This window comes from Octodon degus, unplaced genomic scaffold (assembly GCF_000260255.1).
Source record: "Octodon degus isolate 3935 unplaced genomic scaffold, OctDeg1.0 scaffold00251, whole genome shotgun sequence".
Lineage (NCBI taxonomy): Eukaryota > Metazoa > Chordata > Mammalia > Rodentia > Octodontidae > Octodon > Octodon degus.
Genome location: NW_004524827.1, coordinates 1859084 through 1886879, shown reverse-complemented (window position 1 = coordinate 1886879; position 27796 = coordinate 1859084). Strand labels below are relative to the sequence as shown.

Sequence of the window (27796 nt, the reverse complement as noted above, 5' to 3'; positions counted from 1 at the left end):
TTTATATACATTTTTATTTAGAGACAAGTTTTCAATTCTTTCCGATAAATGTCCAGTAATAGAATTATTCTTTTAGTAATTATACCTCTAACTTTTTAGGAAACTGTCAAACTTTTTCCAGATTTGTTATAGAGGTTTAATTTTTTGCATCACCATTGTACGAAAATTGGTATTGCTCCACATCCTTGGTAATGTTTGGCATGGTGTGCTTTGATTAAGCCTTCTAGTGGATAGGCAGTTGCATCTCATTGTGGTTTTGGAGCCCATCTGCCAAGTAACTAATGATGCTAAACATCTTCTTGTTTCCTCATTGTTGATTTCTGTATCTTTTGTTTTTAAGTGTCTTTTCAAACCTTTTGCCAATTTAAAAGTAGAATTCCAACTCTTTATTAATCTCCTGGGATTTTATCCTTTGAAAAATTGCAGAACAGATTTTCTTAGAAATAAAAATTAGAAACACATTCATAAGACTTCAAATATGTCATTTATTTGACTATATCTACCCTTGTTTACTGTGGATATGTAGTTTCCCATGGTTACAGTCTATCCATTCAAAGCTGAGATTTTCCAAATTTGTACCTATCTTTCTCTTGTGGCCAGCTTCTTTGAGAAGAACAGCTCTATAGTAATTCAGCTGAACTTTATCTTCTCTAGAGGAAATGTAGTATTTCAGGTAATAAGGTTATACATGAAAGGCTATAAAACAACCACTTAAATTTCATTGTAAGTGTTTTATAGATGAAGCATCCAATGGGAGTTTAAAGCACAACCAAAACTGTTGTGTATTTAAGGAAGTATTTTACAATGGTAACAATGATTTCAGGAAACAGAAATGAGGCAGTTCAGTGAACATAATTTGATGTAAATAAATGAAGTGCTTTCGCTCCTTTCTTCTTATATTTGCCACATTTAAATAGAAGACTGAGTGATAGCCTATTGAGGTGCTACTTTTTAAATCATAGGTTGACATGGAAGCATATATTTACCTGACTTCATTTAGGTACACAATTTGTGATGATTTAGTCTTTTGTTTGCAAATCAGTGCACACTTCCAGTAGAACATAAATTATTTTATTCATTTTTATTATGTTACATGAAATTTCATTAGAAAGGAACAATCCACATTCAAATTGGGTCTTGCTTTGGAAAAATTATTTTAATAAAAAGGGAACATGTTTGTATCTGTCAGTGCTCTTTTATAAAAATTGTATCTCATGTTTTATCAATCTGGCATTACAAATGGCCATATATTTATTTTTTATTTAATTTTTATAGTTACATGGCTTTTATTTGTGACATTTGAATTCTAAGCTCACAAAGAACTGATTTCATAAATACCTAATTGATTTAGTTGTGTCTTTACATTTGAATCCTCAATCACAAATGGAACTAAAAATATAGTCAACACTTTTTTCAAACACATATAAAGGGCTGGGGAGATAGCTCAGTAGAATAATCACTTGCATGGCAAGTGCAAGGGCCTGAGATCAATCCCTGGTTCTGCAAAAAAAAAAAGTAAAAATAACACAGAAAAATTTTGAAATCTGAACGTTAGTGGCTAGTAAAATAGCTTAATTGTATTTATTTTTATTTGCTCATTTTTTAACAAATATCATGACTCAAATGCTTATACTAAAAACCTTGGAAAGCCACAATTCACATGCCATTTTTCGAATGAAACTAAATTCAAGTCTGTGCTTGTGGAAATAAATTTCTTAGTACCTTGAATTCATAAATGGAAGGACTTCACAGCAATTTGAAATAAACACTTCTTTTCTTGTCCCTCCAAAAGGAAGTAATGCAGGTGTAGCAATACCATAAGATGGTGCCCTCATAGTTCCTCTTTTCCTGTCTTCTGTTAGATTGGAGAAATTTCTAGAGCGGTAGTTTTCAAAGTGGTGATCCCCAGACCAGCAAGCAACTTGGACCACTTGTGGAAATGTATTCAAAATGGAAATTCTCTGGCCCTACCCCACATGTGGTGCTTTTGAAATTGGGAAGCAGGAATGGCGGTGGATGTAGGATACCGAAATCCATGTTTAAATACGCCTTCCTGGTGATTCTGAAGTGGAAAGTTTTAGAGCTACTGGTTTAGAGGAATGAAGGAAGTTGTGAGCGGAAGCCTATGGAAATTTCCTTTGTTACAGCTTCAAGCACACAGGTTCATTACCAGGTTGCTGTAGAAACAACTGCACAGTAGGATTAAATAGTGACATTAAGGCACACGAATATTAACATATCCCAATATTCTAAGTCCCTAAGATTTATATCGGGTAAAAAGGATTTTTACTTTTAGCCTTATATCAAGGAGAACCATAATTTGATAGTCTTATGTTTCATAAGTAGACAATATCATTATTTTTAAAGCATTAACCCAAATTTAGATAACTTGTACAGAAAAACAGAATTATTTCTGTAAACTTTTTTTCAGTATCAGGACTTGAAATCAGGACCTTGTGCAGGCCAGGCAGAGGCTTATGCCACTGAGCTGTCTCCCCAGCCCAAAAACAGAATTACTTCTCCTCATAGAAATTATAAAGTAACATTCTCAGTGGTGAATTATAACCCTGACTTTATTATAATTTAGTCTTCATAACACAGTATAGTAACTTTATTTCTCTATAATATCTGTTTCACAAAGCACAGTGCTAGATTCCTAGTGGCTATTAAATAAGCATCAAGAATTGATTTGATAAGCCCATATTTAGCCATTTATACATCTGAGAAATAGTTATTATAACAAATATATTTCTATTCTATATTGTTTTCTCTAATAAATGGTATAGGCACCAGCACTTTTTAAATTGAAAGAATAAATTCATGTTAGGGATTACATTTTATTGATATGTGCTGAGGATTAGATGCACTTAGTTAAGCCTCTTCCTGGCCAAATGACATACTCTGTCTCTGATGGCAGTCTGAGAAATCCTATATAGTGTACTACATCCCCGGATTACCTTATCTAAGTATTAAATAGACATTTCAGATGATATGTCTTGGCATGTGGTCATTTTTCATTAACTTATTAGGGATTCTTAAAGCATCTTTTCCTTTTTTTGACACCTTGCCATAATTGAATATAAAATTACCTGTAAGGCACAAGGACTAATATTTGTGCAGTGAGTTGATGGGACTTCACTGGTGTCTAGCAGAAATGATGTCCAAACAGGTATTTTTGTAAAAAGCGTTCTGTGGTTGAGAACAAATAACATCTACATTCAGCACTTAATATACCTCAGCTATCAGAAGAAATTTGCTATATCACCTTTAAGATTGTAAACATTTAATATTCTGAGATTTAGAGGGAAAGGGGGGAAAATCAAAACCATGAAGCACAGCCATGGAGTGATATGTGACTGAATAGTTTGTATGTATTTGTTGAAAGAATGAATTAAATAGAATAATTAGCATAGAGTAGGTCATCAGTAGGTCTGAAATCCTTTTGAGAAAATGGTAAATATTAATTTTAGGTGCTCATAATTTGAGAGCTTAAACTAACATGTTTTAGGAATAATACTTTATAAAAATATATGTAAATTTAATATTTTGCACAGACGTCTAACTATGAATTATTTATTCTTAACCCCAATCTATATGAAATACTTAAAAGAAAATAATTTTAATATTTCAAGCTTAGGAATGTTCTATATATTATACAAGCTCTATAGATTTATATATATGAAATGTTCTCTCTAGAAGATAACTGGCTTTTAGTGGAAAACAATACTCTTCTGCCCTCTCTTATTTCATTACATTTTGTGCAACCTAAAATTGTAGCTACAGAGCTACTTTGGGAATGCTTTATTCAGAACATTGTAAGGATCAACAAGGAGCATAATTTTAGGCTACCAAAGGTCAAAATAGGCACAGAATCCTAGCCTCCAAAACCTGAATTTTAACTGAAAAATTCATAATTACTACCAATGGAGAAGGGGAAGCATGAGGAGAAAAGCAGAATTTTAGGGGTGTTTTTTCCCCCATAACTCTAACACTTTGCTCTGAACTGTGTTTCTTTTCAGAGATAGAATTCTGTGAAACTCCTCACACTCTGTGCTCTGGCTACCAGACAGATATGCACAGTGTTTCTCGGCATGGCTACCAGCTAGAGATGGGATCTGATGTGGACACAGAGACAGAAGGTGCAACTTCTCCTGACCATGCACTGAGAATGTGGATAAGAGGAATGAAGTCAGAGCACAGTTCCTGTTTGTCAAGCCGAGCCAACTCTGCATTGTCCTTGACGGACACTGACCACGAACGGAAATCTGATGGGGAAAATGGTAATAAAACTCAGCTACCTATATTGTTTATGTTAAAAAAAGCACAGAAGAGGTTTTATCCTTTGTTTACCCTTCCTGTATCTGCCTTTCATTTACTGTGCAAAATGGAATATAAATAAGTAAGATCCTATGGACAAGATGTATATGGAAGTATCTAGCAAATGAACACATTTAATTACACTATACAAAATATTTTTTTCATTTCTGGGCAACTTCCAAGGGAAATAATCTCATGTAATCAGCAATATTGTTCATGTCTTATTTATTGTTCACCTTTTATTTTTATCATTTCTCCAATCCAATAACTGAGATTTATTATAAAAATGCTCATGCCATGTATTTTGATTTTATGTCAATATATGAAACATGAAATGAACAACTATGTAGAAGACTGTGTTTGTCCTTCCTATTTTGATTGAGATTTATCTTTTGAATGTACAGACAGATTAAAATTAACCAGGTTAGACTGAAATGACTTAAAAAAAGAAGATGGATTAATGTTTACCACTAGCCAGGCAATAGGTATTTAACAGCATTCTCATTATATAGTAATTATATATTATTTTCTTGCAACTTTCATAAAAAGCTTTGATATATAAATAAGGGGTTGATTTATTTTATTTCTGCTCTCTTATCCTGACCAAAGAATAAAATCCTCTTATAAAAAGCATACTAATGCTTGTTAAACACATTAATCTACTCTTCACATTACTTCGTTTGTCCAAATTTCACAGGATCCCATTACCATGACCACAAAGCCTGGTCTGTTAGCAATGGCTAATTAGTTTTTCTTATTTGGCAGAGAGGTAGGCAACCACTCTATACTGGCAGCTCTTTCTATTCATGATGTAGGAACTTACTGTGTTTCACTGAGTTGAAATATTAAAATACAAGAAAGAAGTTTCTGCACAGGGGGATGTAAACTACCTGTGTGAAATCCTGTCTGAGGTTTTTTTGGGGGTGATGAAAATGAGGTAGTGGTGCCAGTTACACAACTCTGAAAATACTAAGCCTGCTAATTTCTATATGTGAATTATATTTTAATAAGGCTGTTTTTCAAGTGTAACTTGAAAGTTTGAGGTTGAAGTTTGAGATAGCTTGCACAAGGGCTAATTAACAAAATTTTCACTATTACAGGTTTTAAATTCTCTCCTGTTTGCTGTGACATGGAGGCTCAAGCTGGACCTACTCAAGGCAAGTGCTTCCAAACATTTGACTACAAACTTTTTACCTCACGTCATTCCTGACATTTGCCCCACAAAGGGGAATACTGCCCCTCTGATGAATAATACATAGTCCTGATCAATGAACTTGGCAGATATTAGTCCAGTGGCAGCACATTTTCTTTATTTAAGCTGGAAATTTTCATCATGTATATTTTGGTGATGAAAAAGGGGTGACAGGATGTGGGGAAAAGAAGAATTTATGATTTCAAGTGGAATGGGAAAACCAATGTAGCTTGATGCAGAGGTTGAAATTAGATTGGGATGAGTTTAGCATTATGATATCCTAGATATCTACTATTGTTTACATGGTCCTAACCATTAACTGAGTTATAGATCTAATTTTTTCATAACCTTTTGATACTGCCTAGTAGATGCCCTTGGTCTTTTCTTCTAAATGCGCCCAACCTGCCTTTAAAATCACATTTTATTCATGCCATCAATTATAGATAACATCTTTAAACGAAAACAATCTTCATGTTTCCCTGTAAGGCTGTATTTATGTTGTCACTCTTCAGTCAGGAGACATTGGTGCTGTACTTTAACCTTTACTTTGCTCACTGGGGTTTGCCTCTTTGCACAGGGATACTGAAAGTAACACTTGGAAATGGTTTGCATTGTTTAATCTGTGCTGAGCTTTCGCAGGTACTTCCAGCAGGGTCTAAATATCCAAATTCAGGGATTCAAAAATAGGAAATAAATAATCAACAATACTTGTAATATGTAAGGACACTATACATATTTAATCTTTGTTGTGTTTTTTTGTTTTTGTTTTTGTTTTTTTGCGGAACTGGGGATTGAACTCAGGCCCTTGCACTTGCCAGGGAAGCGCTTATTCCACTCAGCCATCTCCCCGGCCCTTTTAATCTTACCATAGTGACCAGTGCTTCAGAATTTCCAAAAAAATTTGGAAATTTTTCATATTGTTTTGTTTCACTTTATCATAATGATCACTCTATGAAATTGATGTGTTATCATTCCCATTTTGCATATGAAAAAGTGTTAAAAACAATTCATAAACCAGTTAGCTAAGTGTAACAGACAATTTTTAAAGAGGTATTTTTCCCTAGGATATATATATGTGGCAACTCCCTTATATACATCTTATAATCCTGTATTCTAAATTTGACTCTTATTATTGTGTTCAGTGATGAACATATAAAATGGGTGCTTATTTACTACCTGTGACAAAATATAACCAATATAGATTCCACAAAATTTCGATTGTTTATCAGGTCTGTCTTGCCTTTAAAATTTCCAAAGATTTTTGCACAGGAAGTTTGAGCTGAGATGACAGTATGAAATGCTTTTTCCAACGGCAGGTTAATTTTAGAAAACAAGTTATTTTCCATACATTGAATGTGCTACTTGTGTACAGAAGCAACTGTTTACTTCTCATTGAGATTACCCAATCATGAAAGCATGAATAAGAAGGCAACTAATTCATTAACTTGAATTTATATATACTATTTGAAGAGTACAGCTGCTTAAATTATTTTTTATTTGACATTTCATTATCTCAGATTTTATGCCTTTGTGCCCATCACATTTTTTCTGTTTTCCTATACTTTCTAGTTTTGAAATATTGATGACACCAGTCATAATTGTTAAGGATCAGTTCGAAGTTATTGAAACATTATTGATACGAATGTGAGATAAAAATAAACATGTCAGCAATTCTTAATTTTGGTGACTTTTCTAACTTAGATTCTGAGAAGTGATTTAAAAGACACAATTTTATGCATCTTATGAGAATACTGATTGACTTGAGTTTTCTCTTTCTATTTCCAAAATCATGTCTAAAAGAAAATGTGTTTCATTAATTGAACAAGACTTTCAGAATCCTTTCTTATTTTATCAATTCTATTTGGTTGTTCTTAATGTAAATCCCCGAGATATTGTAACACATAGAAATTACAATAATTGTAATTTTAGAACAAATACACTGGGACCAAATGACATCATGTGAGTGGAATCATCAAGTAACAAAAAGCTTTGTATCAGGACATTAATACATTATATTCCCATCCATGGAAATTACTCCTAGGTAAACCCTTCATGATGGATTGATGCTTAATTGACCTCTGGGAAATATACACAGGTACTTATGGAAATATACACAGTTACTCAGGTTGTCTTACCCTGGGGCTTATGTATGGGCAGTTAATGCCTGGGTAACATTTGATAATGACCATCCTGCTTTCTTCATTCCACTCTTTCCCATTCCTATGTTGCCTTGCTAGCAACATCACTGTTCACAACAGGCAAGTGTCAGAGTGTTAGATTTTCTAAGCTCACAACAGTTGTTAGTAAGCAGTACACAGGAAATCCCTGAAGACAATGCCTGGTTATAGCTTAATACATAGCCATGGGATTCAAAGCACGGTACATGCTAAGTAAATGGCAAATGAATGTTTTTCTGAAGAGGACTATTAAACTGAGAAATAATATTTTTTCATTGTTCCTCTCTCTTTTTAATGAGACTACTAAAAGGAAATAAACACTATAATGTATTAGACCTCTGCTCGTCTATCACACACATCTGCCTCTGACAAGGGATTCAGTGGGCATTTCTCAGAACTTGACAGTACTATCTGAGTGTCAGCTTCAATGATTAGGGCAAACCTCAAGGATTACTTTTGATTATATATTTGGCCAAACAGGAAAAACAGCATCAGCAACTAAATTTCAGTAATTAATTTCCAAGAATATGTTTTTCACATATGGACTGATTGAAGAATTTGGATTATAAAACAAAAATACAAAGAGGATGAGAATGGAGAGAAATAGGTAGAGAAAAACCATTCATAAAATTTTTAATGCACACATTACAAATAAGTTACTTGTGATTATAATGATATTTCTGTACAAGAAATGTTTTAGGCTATCTTCTCTTTTCCAAATTCTGCTTTAGATTCTAGGAATGTATGAAAAATGAATAGCACACATCCCACCTCAAGGAATTTATCATCACACAGGAAAGACTGAGGCCCTACTAGTTAGAATGGCTTATTGCAAGCAACACAAACCAACTTGAGCTAGTTTAAATTAAAAAAAATAACTTATTGAAAAGATAGCAGAGTGATTCATGAAACTGAAAGTAAGAGTGTAGCTACACGATAGAAGGAATTAGATCAGAAGAATTGCTAAGATTCTGCTTTTTCTTTTGAATCCACTTCTTCAACCTTATCTCTGCAGATCAACTTATCTGTAAATCTCCACTCAAAAGACAGGAATAAAACCCCATACAGCTTTGCTGTTTGTATTTCTTCTGTTAAGGACTGGAGCTAAAATAAAACAGAGAGTTTTAGTGTCATTGTTAAATTCCAAGGAGACATTTGACTTTCGAAGCGGTTACCAAGCAGGCCAGTTAGTGTCAAGTGGACACATGCATGCAAAGAGGTCTATAGGGAGGAAAAATAGTGCTAATTTTATAGGTCATTTGTACTTCCTCTAAAATGTGCCTATTCATTTTATTTGCCCAGTTTCTGGATCAGTGTTTATTTTGGGGATATAATATTTTTAAGTTTTTTATATACTCTAGATATTACGTCTCTGAGAAATAGCTGTCAACATGTTTTCCCAGTCTATAAATTTTCCTTTCATTCCATTGTTTATTCCTATGGCTGTGCAAAGTGTTTTAATTTCATAACATGCCGTTTATTTCTTCTCAGTACTATTTTCCCCTACAACCAGGGTTCTGTTCCAAGTCTTCAGCTATGGCTATGTCTTCAAAAGTTTTGTCAATTTTATTTTCCAAAAAATTAAACATTTCTATTTTACTATTTAGCTCTTTGATCATTTGATTTTATTTTACTGCATGGTAAAAGCAAGGGTCCCATATTCAGTATTTTACACATATGAAACCAGTAAGTACAAAGTAATGATCACGAATACCACATGGTTACTTTAAGAAGTAACCATGGTATAAATAATGTAAAGAGCAAAATAAGAAATAAATACAGTGTAAATGCTAACAGGAACTAGAGATGGAAGGATATGCAGGGAAAAGAGGACAAAGGTTAGTAAAAAGAACTGTGCACCACCCACCAACTTTCCACCATGAATATAATCAATGAGTGAGGCAAACTTACACTAAGAAACATGATTTCTTTAATATAGTACTAATATAATTTTAGTACAGCTTAGTTAGCACCATCTCAATCTGAGAGCACAAGGATGTGAAACAAATTACTCTAATAAAAATGCTTATGGTAATTCAATGTACATAAACAGTGCCCTCTGTGGTTATGGCAGCTATAGGAAGATAGCTCTAGGGTTAGCCCCTAGTTCTGCAGCTTAACAGGTAACTAAAGCTCTCCAAGCCTAAATTACTTGGTTTGTCTAATAAATTCCCTACTTACATGTTTTGCAGATTCAATGTGCCTGAAAAATGAGAAAATAAATATAATGCACTTTATAATATAATGTGTCTATTTTAATTAAATGTTCAATAAATATCTTTTGTGCTTATCTATCACTTCATTTGCTATGCATGTGTTATATGATCTGCACTCCGAGGTGATATTTCTGTTATCAAAGATTAGACAGACATGTAATGTGACTTCTGAAATATCTAAACATCTTATGTCTTAGGAATCTCACTAGGCTAGATAAATACTTCTTTATTCTCATTTCAAGCTAGGCAAAAATCCTTGTGCTTTCATTTTACTAAATAACACATCATTTCAATAGTCAACAAATTTGTTCTGCTAAAACTGTGATAGGAAATTCACTGAAGCATGTCACACTTGGATGAGGGGGAATAGTAGATATACTACTGTCATTGGACTATTGCCTTAAAGTAGAACTATGATTTCAGCTATTCAGAAAGCATGTTGATTTCCATGATTGTTAGGGAGCTGAAATCCTCATGTGATGCTCAAGAACTTTTCCAGGTAAAGGAATGTCTAATACAGTCTTACCACATCCAGAAAATGTGTAAGTATTGCTCCCTGTTGTTTCTGTGCTGTACCACAGAACCCTAGTAATATAGCAATGCAATCAACAAACACCATAACATCACATCCATGTGCATGCCTTTCTAACACTGTACATTTCTTCAAGGAAAATGCTAGAGTGTGAAAAGGTGGCTAGACTAATATTTATGGCTTTTTGAATGACATAATAGTTATATCCAAAGGAGAAGTGATTGCTTCAGATATTTGACCTTGTGAGACCATATGTGTACATTTAGTGAGGGAATTATTGGGATGTTTTATACTTCCTATTTTTGCTCTATTTCTTCCTGGTAATGTAAGTTATATAGGACACTTCCATAGGGATGATAACAGTTCCGCAGGAAACATCCTAATGTCAAATGAATGTGTGAAATAAAACAATGACTTGGTAATAGCTTTGGCAGGATCCCTGCCGTGTAACTGACATCCTAATGGCTGTTTTGGACTATTAGGCATGTATGAGACAGGGCATTGATTTGGTAACAACTCTTTTGGAAATGTTACATCACAGGAAGTATGGAATTAATTTATGTGTGGGTGAGCCACTTCTGTGTTGGCTCTTATGCACTTAAATTTGAAAATCATGCTGCTGACCCCAAACTTCAAGCAATTATTTATATAGATATAATAAGCTCATTTTCATAGGTGACTTTTAGCTACTACCTTTTTACTATTAAACTCATATCAGTTTACGGTTTAAAATTAAGTTTAAAGGGAGAAAGCCAAACATCCTCTTCCTTGGCTGGGGAGATAGTTCAGTGGCATAAATGCCTGCCTGACAAGACACAAGGTCCTGAGTTCTATCCCCAGTAACAAGAAAACAAATAAAAAAAATCTTCTTCCTTCTCCTTTTTCACCCTTCAGTTAACACTCTTGAGAGCTAGTCCATGAGAATAGTGTAAAATAAGTCATTCTCAAATTTATCTGTGCATGTACACATGGGGGACACGTACTACAGAAAATCTAATTACATTTTATGGATATCATATCTTGGATATTTTCCTGTAATTTTAGTACAGATTCATGCCATTCTTTTCAATAGCTTTACAGAATTGTTTACTTCTGTACAATGTTTCATGCAGCCATCCACTGTTGGAATACATCTAGGTTTCCTGTGCAATAGTGTTGCACTTGTTATTTGTGTGCAAATCCCTTTAAACACTCTTGAATAATTTCTTAGTAGGCCTAATGGCTTAAGGAAATATGCATTTAACATTTGTTATAGACATTACCAAGTTTCCTCTCTAAAAATGAACTACCAGCATATTTTCCTTTCAATGCTTCTTGCAGGGTGTCTATTTTATCACATCCTTATTAATATTTGCAATATTAAAATGATTTCTAATACCAATTTTATTAAATGAAATATGTTATCTCTTTATGCAATTGTTTTATTTTTGTTTATTCATGAACCCAGGTCTCTTTTATATGTAATTGATGCATTTTTTCTGAATTAGCTGTTGCCATCCTTTACTCATTTTTCCACTTACAAGAGAAAACTTCCAACAAAATACAAAAAAAGATATAGAACATGGAAAAGGAAAAAAGAATGATAGTTTGACATACAAAAATGTTTACCTTCACTTCTATGAAAAATTCATATTAAAACTAAACTGTTATCACTTATTACCTATAACATTGACAATAATACAATTTGGTAGCATACTCTTTGAAAAATGTATGAAACATTGATTATATAAGTATAAATAGTCTCCAAGAAAGAAAATTTGACAGAGTCTACCAATAAATATAACTCCTTTGACCCAGCAATTTCAGTTCTTGAAATTTGTCCAACAAATATTGAATGAGCATACAGTGATATGCATGAGGGAGTTCTCTGCAGCACCATCTGAAATATTGAAAAATCAGAGATACCAATCAGAATGTTTACCAACAGGAAACCTCTTGAATAATTTATGGTATATTGGTATATTTATGCAGTGAAATATTCTGCAGCCCTACAAATAATGAGACACATGATAGGAGAAGTAGCATGGCTCAGGGGAAATTGGACATGGGGCTTCAATTCCATTGGCATGGCTTATTTTTGTTTATGTAACACTTTATTTCTTAAGCTGGGTGATAAAATAGAGGTGATTTCTCTGTCGCACTTTACAGTACATTAAGGATGCCCCAAATATTTTAATACATTTAACAAAAACAAAATGGGACAAACCTATGAGCACTGAAGTGGAACAATCTTCAAGATGCACCATTAAACAAAAAGACAGAGTCTTTGAGTCATTGTATACAATAATAGATTTTTGTTTGGTTTAAAAATATATTTCACATTATAACTCAGTGCACAATGAACCTATAAATAAAAACTGGAAATAATTTCAACAGAACATACATACAGTTATTATGAATAGCTTACTGTGGCTTATTATATTCTTTTACATTTTCTTCCATTTCTCTATAATGTTATAATTTAGGAAATATATTTAATAACTCATTAATAATTCACAATCTGAAGTTTAAAAACTGTGATATCAAAAATAATACATATTATGTTATTGTTAATGGAGCTATATGCAAATGTGCTTTTATTGTGGGGGAAGCTATTAACTTTAATTTTGAATTTAAAAATTAAGTATAGGAAATACTCAATAAATGAATAGAAAATATGATGTACTGAAAACAATTCACAGTTGAGAATCAGATAGTTAAATCACATGAATTGGTTTTCTGGCATTGGAACGTGTTCTTTTATAGGATTTTTAAAAATTTATTTATATTAGTACATAATTGCCATATATAATGATCACATTCATCATTCTTCAGAAAGTTTTCAAAATACATGAATATTTGTAATTGCAGTAGTCAATGAACACACTGTTATGCATCAAAATCCAGCTTTTCTTTTCAGTGTTTTTTGTTGTTTTGAACTTTGTGTCTTATACTATTGCTTTTTATTTAACCTAGATTTCAAAATGAATGAGATGAAAATGTTTTCACAAAGAATTAATCCAAATTGCACCTTTTTGTAGACTACTTTTAAAACATAGCCAATAATTGTTACTTTTAGAGTTATTTTTCTTTTAAAATAAATGCATATGGGGCTGGGGAGATGGCTCAGTGGAATAAGCGCTTCCTGACAAGCTCAAGGGCCTGAGTTCAACCCCTAGTTATGCAAAAAAATATAAAATAAATAAAATAAAATAAATGCATAAAAATAAGAAGAGTTATAAAATAGTCCTTTTATTGTAATTCTCAGTTCTAGCATTTGGTTTATTTCTTTAACATACATTTGTGTGTGTGTGTGTGTGTGTGTGTGTGTGTACGTGTGTGTGTGTGTTTGCATGCACCTTTTGGAAGTATGATGGGTAACTTATTAGAAAATGCTAACAATGATATTTTGCTCTTTACAATATTCTGAAATGAACTACTTATTTTAATTGTCTCCATGAAACTGCAGCTTCATGTGAAGAAAGAATATGCCTATTTGTTTACTTGAAAAACCTATTTGTACACATCAAGTTCCTGTCTGAGAGAAGCAGAGTGTGGTTGTATTGCTATCTAGTGGACAAGCAATTTTATATTTCTGAGTTTTCTGAGAAAAATTAGCAGTTAGAAAACAAAAAGACAGCTGCATGTAATGTATACCAGGCCATTTTCCTTTGAAATAAAAAACATGTATTTGTCATTTTACTTTTAACAATGTATGCCTAATTGTGTTTCTATGAGCAAATGACATGGTAGCTGAAGTTAAATAACATTTCCTTATTCACCAAAGTCTATACATTTAATTTCGTTTCAATTTTATGGCCATTATTGTCTAGAAATTTGGGCTTAAGTACTTTTCATTTATTATAATGTTTGTAAGTGCAAAACTGGTTTTTCTAAGACCACTTACCCTTTATTTTCATTGTTCCTTGGCAAGTTTATATTTGCAGAAATAATTCTAAATCTAGAGAGACTGTGTGGGCTATACAAAAATTTCATTAAATCATTTAAGCCCTTTTACCATGAGAAAACTGGCAGCTCTTTTGAAACAATATAAAATGCCTCCTCTTCACGTGTTTTTACTACTACAATGAAACAAGGAGTCACACAAAAAGTAGAAATCCTAGGTGCTAGCCTGTCCCTTGAATAACTTGTGGTTTCTCTACACTTTTGTCACATAAACTTTGGTACACCATACTCTGTCTGTTCTTCTCTTATCCCAGCAGTCATTCCTGTGCCTTCGTCAGGTCTCCTTCTCCCTGACCCAACTGTCAGCACATCCCAGTGTTTACATCTTTGTCCTTGAGTCTTCCCCACCTATGTTCATTAACCTGGTGATCTCATGTAATCTTGAGTCATCTATTGTATTGATTTCCACCTTTATCCTTCAACCAAAGGCCTTTCCTTCAACAGCCATTTAAAGCTTTTTGCTCCTTAATTGCGTGTGAACGTTTCTTAGGTACTTAAACTCAACTTGTCCAGACTTAAAATTTTAATCTTCTCCCTGAAACTTATTCCACTTACAGATATTCTTCATTTCAGTTTATGAAAACTCCATCTTGACAATTACTTAGGCAAAAAACTTATAATCACCTTTAAGCTCTCTTCCTCTCATACTTTCCTCTATACTCAGCAAGCTGCTTACTTTCTCCTCTGTCCACTGCTATTGCCCTGTTCAAGTCACCCTCATTTGTCTTAAAGATTAATTCAGTAGCACCCTGACATGTTTCCATGATTTCAAGAGTGATCTCTAAAAGTGCAAGTCTACTCAACTCGAAGTACTCCTGTGGAATTCTTTTGTTACTCAGAGTTGAGTATTTGTAATGGTCTAGAATTCCCTCCATGTTTTAGTTCCCTGTAACCTCTCTGATCTTACTAGCTTCTTTATTTTATATTGCTAACTCTTCCAAATGAATTTGATGTCTTTGTCAATCTTCTTAAAACTTCAGAAATATTTATGCTTTAAGGAAGTAAGCTGGGTTACTTATTAGATAAGATTAATGGTTGCTTTCTTTGCTTTCCTCTGAAGTCTTTTGCTCATGTGTCCCCTTCTCAAAAAGATTTCCTATAATTCAGATAGCTAGTACTGTCATTTGTTCTCTCATCTGAACTCCTAATAAATTTACTTTAGTTTAGTTTTTGCTTTTTTCCTTAAGTATATCATCTAGTATATTATTTCCTAATATACTACATGTATTGTTGTTGTTTGCTTCCTCTGAGCAGATTTCTTTTATGAAACCTAGAATCTCTGTGAGTATTGTTCATTTAAATATGCAAATCTCCTAGAATTGTCTGTGGCATATATCAGGGCTGGCTTCCACAAATACTTTTGAAGGAATAAATAAATTTGGGTTGTTGAAGAGCTTAGCCAATCAATTCAATAAAACAGTCATTTTTAAGACTTCTAACTTAATAGTCAAATCAGAAAGAAATGGTTTCTGATTCCTGGATTTATTTTGAGTTTGTTATGACTATTTTATGGGTAAAAATATTTTAGCTAATTTGAGTATGGAGAAACTAAATCAGTGCATGTAGACATAAGTATATCCAATCAGAAATACCTCAAAAGTCAAATTACTATCTTAGGAGAACTTTATAGTCAGCATAGTTTAAGAAATAGTGAAAATCACTTGATTACCCATAGATAAATATGTACATTTATGCATCTTTCTGAGGGATTTATGAAAATCAGTAAGTCAAAACTGTCAAAAGTTCATTTAGTTAGGATATTTATTAAATTGATATATCTTCTAACTGACTTATTTGCTCATTTCTTCGTGAAAACTATTGAATCTTTTGTTTATGAAGACACAACTATATTTTATAAAATAATGTATCATTTGGATTTTTTGGAGAAGGATTTTTTTTGGGGGGTTGGGCTGGCCCAGGCTGCAATAAGCACAGGTCTGCTAAGGCAGGTGGAGCTGGGGATCTAACCGCAGTACCCTGTATCTGACTGCATTTGCATGAGCAGGTGTTTAAACAACTGAGCTAAGAGTCAGGCCCCCCTCAATTGGATTTTTAAAAAGTTCATTCCAATTTAAATTAATGAATCAATTCAGTCAAAGTTACCAAGAAATGTGAATCTGTAGGAAATTTACACATAAATTAAGTTCAGGATTATATAATATAATAAAATGTATAAATTTATGTTTTACTAATCCAGAACATGTCAGAGATTCATGCAAAAGAATAGCAAAAGGAAGGTCAGTAGCAGTCTTCAAATACTTACATAGAATCAAAACAGCACTCCACCTGGTAAAAAGAAAACAATATAGCACAAAACAAAAATAACCACAAATAAAGGAAATGAACAATACAAACTCCCTGAATTAAATAGCAGAATATATTTTTTACCTGTCCTCAATGTACATGCACAGATTATTTCAACCTTTGACTGTTTTCACTGGCTATGTATGATGCCATTTCTTAAAAATTGCCTAGGAACCAATAAAGATTGAGAAATAATTTTATCTTTTGCTTCAAGTGTAGGTTTGACCCCAAGCTTTGTCATATATATGCAGAAGTACCTACTGCCATTGTGATCAGTTACAAGGTTCACTAAGATTTTTGTGTTTTGTACTTCTCTTTTCACAGCAGCTGCCTAGAACTACAGTCACGAGTCTGCTAAATTGAGCAGGCATTTGGAACTTTATTTTTATCACGTTCTCCTAAGAACCATAATTTTATAAAGAAATTAGCCCAAGGTAAATATCAGCAGAAAAGTGCTTTTCTCTGATAACAATTTTCCTCCAATGAAAGGATTGGTTTTTACTCCCAAGAACTGGAACAGGATAATTTGGACATATTTTTGTGTACCTTATACCTTGGGCCCATGAGACTCAAAATAAAGAAATATCTTGCTTTCCAACAAGTTGTGTTTCAGTTGTTCCAGATTGAATTAGTGTAAATAAAATAGAAAGAAGGGCCCTAGCAAATCAATACTGCATTGGTAGTAAACTAGAAAATACTGACAAATTATCCTTTTAGGCCTTAGCAAGGTTTAATCTAAACATCGTTTTCTCCTGACAGTATAAGAGAGAAGAGAGTAATTTGTTACACCATCCTGATATGGATGAGAAAAGACTGCTGCTTGTTCTTCACTGTTCTGGCTCTTTCCCTTTCTATGCCAGTTCAATTTTTGTTTTGCCCAAGAAAATCATTCTCCAATAATATGTTTATAGGTCATGTAATTTTAATGCATAGCACTGCTCCCTTGTCATGGTATGCTTGAACACTCGCCAGTTTCTCTAAGAGAAATGGAGTCTATTAAGTGCTCTATTGAGACTTAGGTGTTTCTCATTACAAGGATGGAACAGATTTCTAAGACATTATATGCAAATAACATTATAGTTTTATATGCTGTCCAAGATGACTATATAACAAAATCATTTAGAAAATCTGGTCACATTTAATGTGAACAGTTATCCTACCCCCAATTTATGACATGCATAATCTAGGAGCTTTTGCCTGCTGGCTTTATTTAAGGTGAGTTGCACCTGTGTTGCATTTCCAATTTTCTACCCATTTACAGGAAGGAAAATTTTTGATTTTTGAAAAAAAATATTTCACATTGTTTCTCTCTTAATGGTTTTTGTTTCACATATGATTCTTATTCCAAATGATAGTTATGAAGTACAAATATATGGCAGTCATATTATGTTAGCAAGTGTTTACCTTTTTCTGTTAAATAAATTAGTTGTGTTAAATGTCACATTTTTCAATATGGACATTATAAAGCAGCATTTTAATTAACCCAAGAGGGATATGGACATAAGAAAACTAAACACTTGCTCTAGGCAGTATAATTTCTCAAAGCATTGGATTATGAACAATATTTAAATTACTAATTATGTTTACCCCATATATTTTATAAAATTTAAGGTCATATTTTACTATAATTATACTTTAATAGTTATAAGTGCAAAAAAGAAATGAACTTCAAATTTTATATACTTTGGGAATATAATGCATATTAAACATTAATAAATAAATGTTTTCTTATATATTATACTCCATAAAAACATTGACTCCTTAATGGGTTTAATTGTTCATCTAAACTACAGAACACTTAAATTCCAAGGTAACTGTCTTCAAAAGTTGAAAAAATTTACAAATTGTGAGTGTATTTACAAAAAATGGTAATTTTAGTAAGAAATCTCACTAATCACTGTTTTTTAAGTTAACAAGTTTCTATCAGAAAACATTTTCTTTTTCTATTCTTTCTTTCTTTTTTGTATATTTTAGGAAAGGGTCTACAGGGTGTTCAAGGTCTTACTACTGGATCAGACTCATAATGATCTGCCTGTTTACAGCCTCCCAAGAACTGGGATGACAGGTGCATGCCACCACACCCAGTCTCAATTAACATCTCAGCATATCCCGGGGGCGGGTCCAGCATTACATGCTGGGGCTTGAACCCCCAGCCCCTGTATCTGTGTAACCAGGTGCTTTATTTTATTTCCATAATTTTATTGAGAGACAAATAGCAATGGGACAGTTTCAAATCAAATTGGTAGGACAGTTTCAATAATTAACACATTGCATACTCTCTTCCTAGTGGTAATTTGCTGTACAAGATGCAGACATGATATCCTATTTACAAACACTATTAGAACAAATCCCTCTATTCATTAAGAGAATGTATATATCTATCCTAACCACTTTGAATACACAGATACAAAATGGACATTCATCTGTATCCCTTTTTTTGTTTAGTTCCGTCATTTCAATATTATAGGTGTGTTAACTCAGCAAAATATTCTAAAAGAGTCCAGTAGCCCATAATAGTATTGGGTCTTCCACTTGACTGGCAATGTCAGAAATTGTTGACCTGTGTCCCCTGCAGCTCAACATAACAGCATGGCTTTACTTCTTATACTTTGTTTTTATACTTTTCTGCTAGGTGGTTAAAACCAAGATAAAGCAAGACCTATGCAACAAGAGTTGTATAAGCAGGTGCTTTAATCAGCTGAGCTATTTGACTGGCTCCTAAAAAACATTTTCTAAAAGATCAAAGTTCATCATAGATATGTGATTGAGACTAGTAAGTATAAATGTCACAACCTTAAGTTTTACTGTAGACCAACTCAGAGTGACGCAATTTTCCTGTGTAAATTAGCAGCATATTACCTAGTTCAGGGAGCTAAAATGGAAAAAAACATGATGACTTAAGCATAATTAACTAAAATGTTAAACGAATTTTCTTTACTCTAGTTAGCATAAGAAACATCATTAACATTTTCTGAGACTTCTCATATTAGTAAATATTTTGTGCATTTTTTTCTGTAAGTGAGGCAGTATTACAGACAAAAGGAGACACGAGAGTTAAAGACTTGAAAGTAGGTGAGGTCAAAGTCTTCTAATTAGAAACTCACATTATACTTAGTAGTGCTGATAAAAATAATTCTGATGATGTTATTAGCTTGTCTCTGTACAGCTTGGCCAATTGACCAGAATATGATCAATAGTTTTTCCAATTTTCAAGATATTGAAACACCATGGGTTTGCTTGGATCACAGCATGGTCGATCCAATTCATTAGTTAAGATTACTGAAATAACCACACTTGGAGAAACTCAAATGCAAGTCAGAGGGCAAATGCCAAGTAGAGGAAGAGGGCAAGCTCATCAAATGATTTCTGCAAGTCATTACTTATATGCAGAATTGATTCAGTGAGTGAAGTTATTTGAAGGATATAAAGTAGAAAAAGTGCTTTTTAACTTTGAAAGTGAAAACATTTGTTAGCATTTATTACAATTTATTTCATCACTTGAAGAAATTCAATAAACAGTTGTCAAGTAGCTATCACAAAGAGCTGTGCATCCAGAAATAATGAATAATTAGGCATTTCTCCTGACTTTGAGAAATTCACAATCAGTGAGCAGAGCTAGGGAGTAGTTACACAAATATATAATTGTGGTGCAATATAACAAGTTTTAAAATAGAAGAATATGCAAAATGCATACCATGGAAGAACAGAGAAGAAAGTCACCTGGGGAAATCCAGAAAAATTTCATGCAGAAGGTGATATTGAAAGTATGAGTACAAATTTACCAGATAGAAATGTAAGCACATTTCAATCACAGTGAACAGAGTACACATGGACACACAGACATTAAAGGCATGGCATATTCTAGAAATTGGAAGAAATTGAGTGTAGCCAAATGATAGCAAGCTATTGGAAATATGGAATAGAGAATGCCTCAAATTAGTTTAGAAGCAGTTTGTAAGATTATCATATGCCTCACTAAAGACTGATTATTTTTCTCCTGTTGAAATGGATCTATCAACTTTTATGCCAATGTGATAAGATTTGTGCTTTAGAAAGACAACCCTTAAAGGCACTGAAGTATGTAAATTGGAATTTATTAACTAGATTAGTAATTATTGACACCCAATATTTGTTAACTAATATTGCAGATAAAAGGTCAGGAAATCTCAAACCCTGGACTCAAAATCAGACTAGTAGAAAGACAAATATGTGAACCATTACAATTCAATGCAATATGTTCTACATTATGATCATTTTCAAAATACAGAGCAAATATAGAGATAGTATTAAAATTAACTTCAGAAACTAAGTTAAAATTTTATATGTAAATTATGTGTCAGTAGAGCTGAGGTTAAATGGACAGGTATCATTGAGTATAGTGGTACATGCCTATAATCTCAGCTACTTAGGAAGCTAAGGCAAGATGGCAGGATGGCAAGTTTAAGGACAGTCTGATTGATTTATCGATATCTTGTTGTGAAATAAAAGATAAAAAGCATTGGGGTGTACCTCCCTGGTAAAATTTTTCCCTAGCATGCGTGAGGTCTGTGTTCAAAATTGAGTATTGTCAAAAAAAAAAGGTAATACATAGGAATTTATCATAACAGCAAAGACAAAAAATATGGCATAAAGAAAACCTATAGGTGCTTTCCTTGATCCTGCTCCTCTCTGCTCTGAAATCACTCAAATACAATAAAGAGAATGCTATACAGTAAGTATGAACCACAGTAGAAAAGTAAAGGCTTCTGAATGCAGTAATGATTCGGAAATGTACAAACATGCCTAGAGAATGACTATTCCTCAGACAAAGAAGAACAAACTGCTTCAAAATAATTGACTTAGACTGTGGAATTAGACTAACAATCATTAACTTAAAAAAATAGCAAAAGCCTGTATAGACAGTTGGTAGGATTTTTCACAGGACCAAGGTAATTCAAGCCTGAACAATGAATTGCATATACACATAACTATTGTAGTTCTGATTTTTGAAGAATTATAGAGGAAAGAGACTGAAGTTAAGCTTCTAATACTTGCTGAATTGAAGTACATAAATCTAAAAGTTTTCTTCCCTACCCCCAAACACACCTCATCTTAAAAGAATTTTCATTCTGAACCTCAGATGATTTTTGTTTTTGAGGAATGGTGGTTCCTCGGCCTGTCTTCAAAATGAGTCTACTTCTAATAGGTGATATAGAAGAAGCAACATAATCCAAAAATGAGTAGCAACCCAAAAGGAAAAGAAAAAGAATCTATACAAAGAATCTACAAGGAAAAAAGGAAATAGGAAAAAACAAGTAACAGTAGCATTCATCAGAGAAAGTTTTCGGCAAGCAGAAAAAAGGAAATAAAACACATTGCTATGAAATGATATACAATATAAAACATGGAGCTCAAAGGAGAGTCATTGATTCTCATTAAGATTTTAATAAAACAATATAATAATATCAAATGAATCAATAAGGTAATATGAGAAAATTGAATGAGTGAATCAAATATAAATGTTCATTAGATAGAAATCTACAGTGGCCTGTATATCTCCCATTTCTCATATCTCTTCGTGGATTATGTTAAATTATATGATAAGCATGACTTTGCAGATGTAATTAAGATTATGAATCAGTTGACATTACATTAAGAGGATACTCAGGTAGGCTTATCCTAGTTGCATGTACACCCAAAGAACACAGAGGAGCTTCTGACGGGAGGAAATTTCAGAAAAAAAAAATGAATAAGGAAGATGTGGTTTTTTTGTACAATGGAGTATTGTTCAGCTATAAAACAGGATAAATTTGAGTGATTTGTTGGTAAATGGAAGCAGCTACAGAGTATACTTTTAAGTGAATTAAATCAGACCCACATGTGCAAACATCATATTGTCTCCTTTGTGTGAGAACCTGAAAGAGATAAATAGAATCTGAAGGGTACAACAGATACTGGGAAAAGGGGATGAACTTATTCAAAAGGAAAGAGTTACTGAGTTGAGAGGGACAGGAGAGGTAGTGGAGGAAAGAGATTTATCTATGCATCTAAGTGAGATGGTTTGGACAACTGTACTGTGCATTTCTTCTCATCTATGGAAAGAAACAGTAATACTTTAATTTGTTCATCTCCTTTTTTCAATTGTTTCTCCTTTTTGTCTTCTTCATTTCCTATACATTTCTTTCTTCCAATTTTGCATGCATATATCTGGTAATATGAATAGCTGCTTGGAAGACAACACTATGTATTAAAACAAATACTATGAAATTCATATTACTTTGCTGAGTGAAATTCTGTATCTCTTGTAATTTTTCTATTTTACTCCTAATTTTTACCCTCTTTAATTTTTTTTCTAAAAATTTAAAAAAGAAGAGTGAGAGAAACTCACTATGAATATAAAGTCTTTTTAGCTCATATGGAGGAGGCCATTGTTATGCAGGAAACATTATGTGAGTGTGTGTACTAAAGAAATCCTTAAAAAATGCAGTGTTTTTTATTTCTTTATGCCTTTCGTTGTGATATCCTCTTCTGTTCTATTGCAGCCTGATATAGTCTAACTTAACCTCTTCTGATCGATTTTTTTCTTTTATATTTTACTCTACATTATGCTAATTTCTCTACTGCTTTAAACATGCCTTACATGACCCCATACATTGAGTTCACAATGCACTACTTGAAATTTCGAAAACACTATCTTCCCAATCTTCAGCAAATTATGATAAAGAATATTTTATTAGATAATACCCTTCACATATTGGTGGCTAATAGCCCTTATGTTGATATTACTGTTTTTAACCTTCTGAACTTTTGAAGGAAAAGAGTAATTATTGGTACAGTTCATTACCTTAGGAACAACTAGAGAATTACACTGTGTATATTAGAACCATCTTTTTGGGAATCAGCTTCCCTGTTGTGATCCATAATACTTGTTTGTATTATGAAAGTCTAATATTTACATTTTAATGAAGTAATTCTAAGACATCCTTTAAAATTACAGAGGCAGAGGTACTCTCATGGGTCTTTTGCTTTATGTTTCAAAGGATGCCTCAGATCCTAAGGTGTCTTTGAAAGTATGAAGAAACAATCAAAATGTACCCTATGGAAAGTAGTGAAATAACTTGACTGTTCCAGCTCATTTCTTTTATGACCTGATTTACTAAATTTATCTTTAACAACTTACATTGTAGAAGAAAAGAAAATTGGCAGTCAAAGTTGAAATTGCTGTGTCTATAGGACACAATATGATATTATCAAAAATAATGAGGACCTGTTTTTTAAAACAAGAAAAACTATAACTCCCACTACGTAACACCACTACTTAGTTCCTAAATAGAAATACAATCGTATTCTCTTCTTATGATGACTGCATTGCCAACTTTACTTGTGTCTCCTTCCCCACACTTTGCAAATATACAGAAGGTAGACAAACTCTTGCAAAGTAATCCTTTGTTTTTTGCACAGAATTCTCACTTTCCTCTTGCCTTTATTTTTCATCTCAGAGTCTTCCTTTCCCTCCTTCTTGTACTAGTGGCTTCCATTTCCAAAAAGAATTGAAAACGTAAAATAGACAAGAAAAACAATCTGAAGATACTCGAACTTCTCTTTTTTCTTTTCACCTCTCACCTTGCAGTTTCAGATAATTTAATTGTAGATTGAAAAGTTGAAATCACGAAGTAATCGAACACAAAGGCAGGCTCAAGGAATTCTAATAAGGAAAATATAAGGACAATGAAACTTCTAGCTTTTTACATATCTGCTACTTTACTTATTTAAATGGTCATTTCAAAGTCTGTTTTTCCAACATATCAGTTCCATCAAACACTCAATTTTAGTCATCTGTTAATGTGCTCAGTGTTTTAAACATATATCCTCAAAGTGGGTAAAAAAAGACAGAAAAGTGATAAATGTCATATTTGAAATTTTAGTATATGTTTGTTTAGTTAAGGCTTATCTTCATTCAACTGATAATAATGATCTCACAGAAATAGATAGTAGAATAATGGTTACTAGAAGCTAGAAAATGTGAAGGATGAGTGTTATAGCTTTTGTCTAATTGTCCCTCAAAAGGCTTATGCAGTCATGGGACAGCTTCTAGACCTTGTGATTAATTACTGTGGGTGTGGATGCTATTACCTGCCCTGGGAAAGTCAATTTGCATTACAACATGAGGAGGGGAGAGAGGCTAGCTAACTGCATGAGCTGCTGCCACTCCCTCTTTCTGCTTTTTGCCACCTAAAAGGTTGCTCTCTTTCATGTGCTACCCTGCCTTGAATAAACCTTTCCTTTCCTAATTTTGAGTGTTGGGTATTTGTCCCAGCAACCAGAGAAGAGCAACTGAAACAAGGGGCTATGGTGAGAAAGAGTGCGTGCCTACTGAATACGAGAGTGCAACTGGATAAGAGGCGTAACCTCTAGTGTTGTATAGAACAGTAGAATAACTATGGCTGCCTATAGTTACATGAATTTTTAAAATACGTGGTGATGAGTATTTTGAAAAGTCCAAACATGAAAAAATGGTGCATGTTTGAAGTAGTAAGCATGCTGATTATTCTGAGACAATGATTGTACATAGCATATATGAACTGAGATATTACACTCTACTCCATAAATGTAAGTAGTTATGGGTCAGTTAATTTTTTCAGTTACCCAGGAATAAACTTTAAAATAGAATAAATTTTAAAATAAAATAATGGGGAAATGGAAAACACATTTTTTTTAAATATTTAAGTATGTTTAATACATATTTGTGCTAAATAATGACTACACTCATTATGGGAAGTTAAGTGTGTATATCACATCTTAATTCTTTTTACTTTTCCTCCCTTGATCACTTTCTCTCCAGAATCTCTCAGTCCCCTTCCCATTTGCAAAAGTGTTTTGATCCCCATAGTGAAATACAAAATATATGAATATATCCCTGACTTGTGAAGTGGAAAATATTATTGTGCTTACTCAATTAAACAAAACCATCTCAAAAAAGTAAAAGGATTATGTAAGTAGAAAACTGTGAACTAAAATTGATCTCATTTTTTTTCCTTTAAGAATATTGAGTAACATTTTAGTTCTTAAATATAAAATAATTTTGTATGTCCATTTTCACAAAGGGTCATTTTTAACCCAATTCAATTTTCCCTTAACCCAATTCAATTTTCCCTTTCTATATTACACTACTTGGCAAATGGTAAAAAACATTAAAAACAGGTAGACCTGTGCTTTGTTTCATCTTTTATTGGATAAATTCATTGTACTTGTCCATACTTAATGCATTTTACTATTCTGATATCATGATTTAAACTGAAACTTTTCAAAATTTATGTAATTGGTACAGGGTCTCACTACTCAGTTCAGACTTGTAGTGATCTTTCTGTTTCAGCCTCGCCAGCGCTGCGATTACAGGTGTGTGACGCCACACCTGATTTCATTGGTTGGCTCAGTATGGAGCCGGTACTGCATGCAGTATTGGGGATCGAACCCGGGTCCTTATGCTTGACAGGCAGATGCTTAGACTGCTGAACTCCCTCTAGCCATTTAATGTTGTTAGGTATCTTTTGTTGCAGTATATCTTTAGATTTTGCGATTCTTTCCCTAAGTAGTATTTACAAAATGTGTTTTCTGATGAAATAGATATTTTGATGTTTTTAAGTCATACAAATGATACTATGTATACTACATTTACACTCCCTATTGTGTAGAAAATAAATCTCATTTTCTAGTAAAAAAATTTCTACCTAACATATACCTCTATTTTCTCTGTATAGCTAATTTAAACCCTTAACTTTGTGGTTTTTTGACTCTTTTCAGGCCAACTACCGTCAGCTTCACTTCCCTTCTCCAAATCACTCCCACCATTCTCATTCCTCTACTTTTCTTAAATCACATCGAGTCTCATCAGGTCTTCATACCTTCCTCCATACCACCCACCCTTCAGACCCTTTCATGCTTCCTTTCTTACTAATTCTATTTCAACTATGATCTTAATGAACTTTGTGCTGTCCCATCTTGCCAATCCTCAACAAGGGATAAGTTTTCTTTCTTCTTTTGTCCCATTATGCTAATTATTGCTGGAGAAAATCGTGTAATCAACTGATTGGTGCCCCTGAAAATTCACAATATCCAACTTTATCTGAAACATTATGACATATATTTGTACCTACATCAGCTCCCTCTCTAGCTTTCCTTTCTTACAGTTCTAATGCAGTCCTCTTTGAGCTACTTAGTCCACCTACCCCTTCACAGACAGGAGAGAGCTTTGCTTCCTACATCATGAAGTAAAGGAGAGCCCATCAATCATGTAATTTCCTCAACTTCCTGTTGTTCTGCCCGCCACCAACTTGTGTTTATGTTTGGTCATACCACAGATTGTCCTTTCCACTTTGAATGTCAACTGTGGTTTGGTCCCATACTGTTTTTGCCTTTTCAGGAACTTATATTAATTTTTCTGCCTTGAGATTACTTTCTCTGTTACAATTCAGGCTCATGTCATTGTAGATTTCGCCTGTTTTAGATATTTGTTCAATATGACCTACTCTGTGAGCTTTTTATGATCCTACTATTTGAAATCATAATAGCATGTTCTTTATTTTTGCATTGTCTTTTTATTCCCAGTTACTATTTAATATCTTCTAAATTATTTTTCTTAGTGTTTGTCTTCTCTAATGGAAGGAAAATCAATAGCACTGGGATATGTATATGACTCCTTAACGACTGGGACAGTGTTGGTTGGATAATAAAATAAAAATAAGTATTATTAAAAACAATGAATAAATTAACTATAATTTGATTTATTTTTTACTACTATATTATCATTGTAAAAATTGCCATGGGCATGATTAAATTCAGTTTTAAATGTAGTTTTCATCTTACATTCAGCAGAAGTTAGCATTTGTCAAATTGCTGCCTTGGGAAAAATGATTTTTTTAAAGTTTAAAAATGATTTTTTTTGGGTCTCCTTTACTGATGCATTTTTCCCTTGTTGATAAAGAGATCAACTCTGTTAAAAATCTATCCTTGGACTAATTTCCTATTTTATACACTTATTCTGAAAAAAAAGTGTTATTTATCCATATCCTGTTTTTATTTTTTTATTTTAAATAGTAAAATAAAAATAACAATGAAACGGTTTCAAATAGGCTAA

At 33.0% G+C, this 27796-nt stretch overlaps 1 protein-coding gene across 3 annotated transcripts in view; it reads left to right on the top strand.

The window, feature by feature from the left end:
- The window catches only part of Tenm1 (teneurin transmembrane protein 1), a 713845-nt gene that overhangs the window by 133118 nt on the left and 552931 nt on the right, over positions 1–27796 (top strand). For all 3 annotated transcript variants that reach the window (XM_004646075.1, XM_004646076.1, XM_004646074.1), the window contains exons 2-3: positions 4020–4280; positions 5418–5474. In XM_004646075.1, the coding sequence (XP_004646132.1) occupies positions 4020–4280; positions 5418–5474 (318 nt within the window). The remainder of the gene's footprint in view (positions 1–4019; positions 4281–5417; positions 5475–27796) is intronic.